A 2,923-nucleotide genomic window follows, 5' to 3' on the forward strand; every position below is an offset into this window, starting at 1 on the left:
CTGCCTCCCGCGGCAGCCGCCGGCCACGAGCTTGCGGCCGGACGCCCGGACTCGACACAATCCACTGACCGCCAGCAACAAAAAATCCCACCCCGCACAGCTCTCCCAACTTAGCGAGGTCTGGGAAGGGGTCCGAGGGAGGGGTGGGGGCGGCGGAGGCGGTTCTTGGCCAAGTTCTATCCACCCCATTTGCTTTGTGGCTGGACCCGGATCGGACGTGCCCCGGGAAGGCGTCCACGCTCCAATTCAAGGTTGTCTCCATGCAGTTTCACAGCCCGAGTTTAAACTAGTCCTTTGCATTCTACCCAGCCCTCTGCAATGCGGATGTATTTTAATTCTTAAATTCTTTAGGGAACAGCTTTTTAAGTTGGGCTTGATTATTTAACATTGCATTTCTTTCATAGTTGAAGTTTACGTGCCTAGATTAGAATCAGCCCTCTAGAAGAGGCATTCAGCTTTTTCATGAAATGTATTCTTTTTTACAAAAAAAACGGTGCCCCGAAGGTCATCTCCCATTATACACATCACACTCCTCAAAAAGGGAAAATATGAACACCAATCTGTCGACTCGAGTTAAATAAAACTTTCTTATAACGTTGCATTATTCCTAATGTATGGTCATTTGGGCTTTTTTAAAAATGGGTTCTTTGATTTAAAGCATGCAGCTAATCACCGATCACTCGAGTGCATATTTGGTTAATCCTCCGTCCCCCTCTACCCTCCCTCCCCCCAAACTAAAAAAAAAAGCCATACACAAAACAAAAACACTCCCCATGCCAATCAAAACGTAGCTGTACTGTGCACAAAACAAATTTAACTATCCCAAACCATTTAAATCTCTGAATAATCACCCCAATTTCAGAAGTCCAGTTAACAAGGAGAATTCATTTGTAGTCCCTTACACATGCATTCACATACCTACTTAAAAACATTAGCTATATTGTATGTCCTTTCCCCCTAAAACTGGAAACCATGAATTTTTTAAACAAAACCAGTCCCATTATTAAAGTCAATCCCAACAAATGCATTCGCTGTAACATGATTCCCAACTGGTTTACGTTGCGAACCAAATAAGCCAAAACGACCACATACATTAAATTTGATGTGCCAGTGCACGGAACAAGATCGCCATAATCGGACCCTCGGTTGCAACTTAAAGGGCGTCCAACACACACGCGTTACACGATTTTCCAAATAACATTAATAATAATAACACAAGATCATTTGCATGCAAAGTGCAATATAGGGCCAAATCCGCCCGAGAATGCAGTTTAGTTACATTACCGCAGCCCCCCCCCCTCCAAGCGCCACCAAAATCCCTTGCCTTTCATCTAAAACTAGATTATGGTTATGTCATTCGAGGTCAATTTATTCACTTGAGGTATCGCTACACCAATCTGTTTTTTCATCCAAACTAGGCAGACACGACTTTGCCTGAAAAGCCCTCTTTCAGAAAAGAAAGAAACAGCCTTATCGGACGCTGTGTTTAAAACCCTTCAGCTGCAGAATTATCTATAAACTTGACATTCACAGCCATTGCTTAAAACTGCAAGTCAAAGGATGTGTTGTTAAGAGCACTTACGTATTTCTTCTGAATGATATTCCTCTTGGGTCTTTCCTTGCTCATTCTGAGATCCAAATGCTGATTGCAAAAGGGGACAATTGCTTCATGAATTTAAAGCCGTCAGAAATTTGCAAAAAAATATCCTGGTGGTTTTTATTGTTGTTGGTGGTGGTTGATCTTGTAATCCGACTTTTCTTCCTCTTCCCCCAAAGCCCGATTCGCCTTGAAATAAATCCGAAATTGGGAAGGAAAAAAAAAAAAGAGCCAAAGACGAACGAAGCAAACAAAAAAAAAATTCACTTTAGTAAAACACTCATAATGGAAAATTTCCCCCGAAACACACACACACACACACAAAAAAAACCGACGCCCTTCACTCCCCCCCTTTTTCCTCCAAAAACTACATCAGCGAAACGTGAAGGTCCTTAGTGTCTGATCTGTAGTTACATCTTGGAAAAGAAAAGGGAAAGATAAATAAAAAATGTTGGAAGTCACGTTTGTGCTGCAGCAGCAGTGCGAGCAGAAGAGTCAACTCCAGCAGCGGCGGCGGCGGCGGCGGCAGCACACCACAGCGAGGGCTCGCCGAGTCTCTTTTTTCCAAGCCCCCTAACCAATGAGAGAGAGGCTATCCAGCCCAACTTTAAATGGACTCTGCTTTTATACAAGTTAGGGCTCCTCGGGTAATTCCCCGACGGACGCTAGCCGAAAACTCCCACAGCTGAGCCGCCAGGCTCCCGCCTACTCCGGCGCCGACCGACCGTGGCCCAGCCCAGAAGACCCCGACAGCCCCGTCGACTAGACACCCGAGAAGGTTCGACGAACCCTTCCCGGGCAACCCTCCAGGCATTGCTCCCACGCCGAGCCTGGGAGTGGAATTGAGAGAGGCTCCCTAGCCCAATGCATGGCACGCTCGGTCGCTCCACCTCACCCCCTTTCCCCAGCTTGCCGCTCACCCCACAGCCGCCACACGCCAGCCGCCGCCCCTGCCCTCGCGTCTACCTGCAGCGGAGCAGCTGGATACGAGTGCCCCAGGACGCCCGGCCCCGGGGAGAGCCGCCAATTCCCGGGGCACCTTAGAATGGTCCCCTTGATCTTCTGGAAGTTGTAGTCCCCCGACTACAAAATGGCTATGGCCACGGGAGCTAGAAACTACAATTCCCAGCCTGCCCCGCAAGCCTGTCACTCAACTCCCCTCCCTCCTCCTACCCCCCTCCCCCTCATCGGCCCTGCCAACAAACGCTTGGATATGTCCCGCGTGTGACACTGCTAGAGGCTGGCTCGGGATTGGCCCGCAGAGCGTGTGGTCCGCGAGCGAGGAACTCCCCACGCCGGCCCGCCTCCGCCCCCCGGGCCCCGGCC

The 2,923-nt window shown here is 49.0% G+C and overlaps 1 protein-coding gene across 1 annotated transcript in view; it reads right to left on the reverse strand.

Annotated features, from left to right (window-relative positions):
- The window catches only part of JARID2 (jumonji and AT-rich interaction domain containing 2), a 260,643-nt gene extending 258,463 nt beyond the window's left edge, over nucleotides 1-2,180 (reverse strand). The window contains exon 1 of the mRNA XM_029943136.1: nucleotides 1,583-2,180. Within this exon, the coding sequence (XP_029798996.1) occupies nucleotides 1,583-1,627 (45 nt within the window). The 5' untranslated portion in view covers nucleotides 1,628-2,180. The remainder of the gene's footprint in view (nucleotides 1-1,582) is intronic.
- Between the last annotated feature and the right edge of the window lie 743 nt (nucleotides 2,181-2,923).

This window comes from Suricata suricatta, chromosome 7 (genome assembly GCF_006229205.1).
Source record: "Suricata suricatta isolate VVHF042 chromosome 7, meerkat_22Aug2017_6uvM2_HiC, whole genome shotgun sequence".
Lineage (NCBI taxonomy): Eukaryota > Metazoa > Chordata > Mammalia > Carnivora > Herpestidae > Suricata > Suricata suricatta.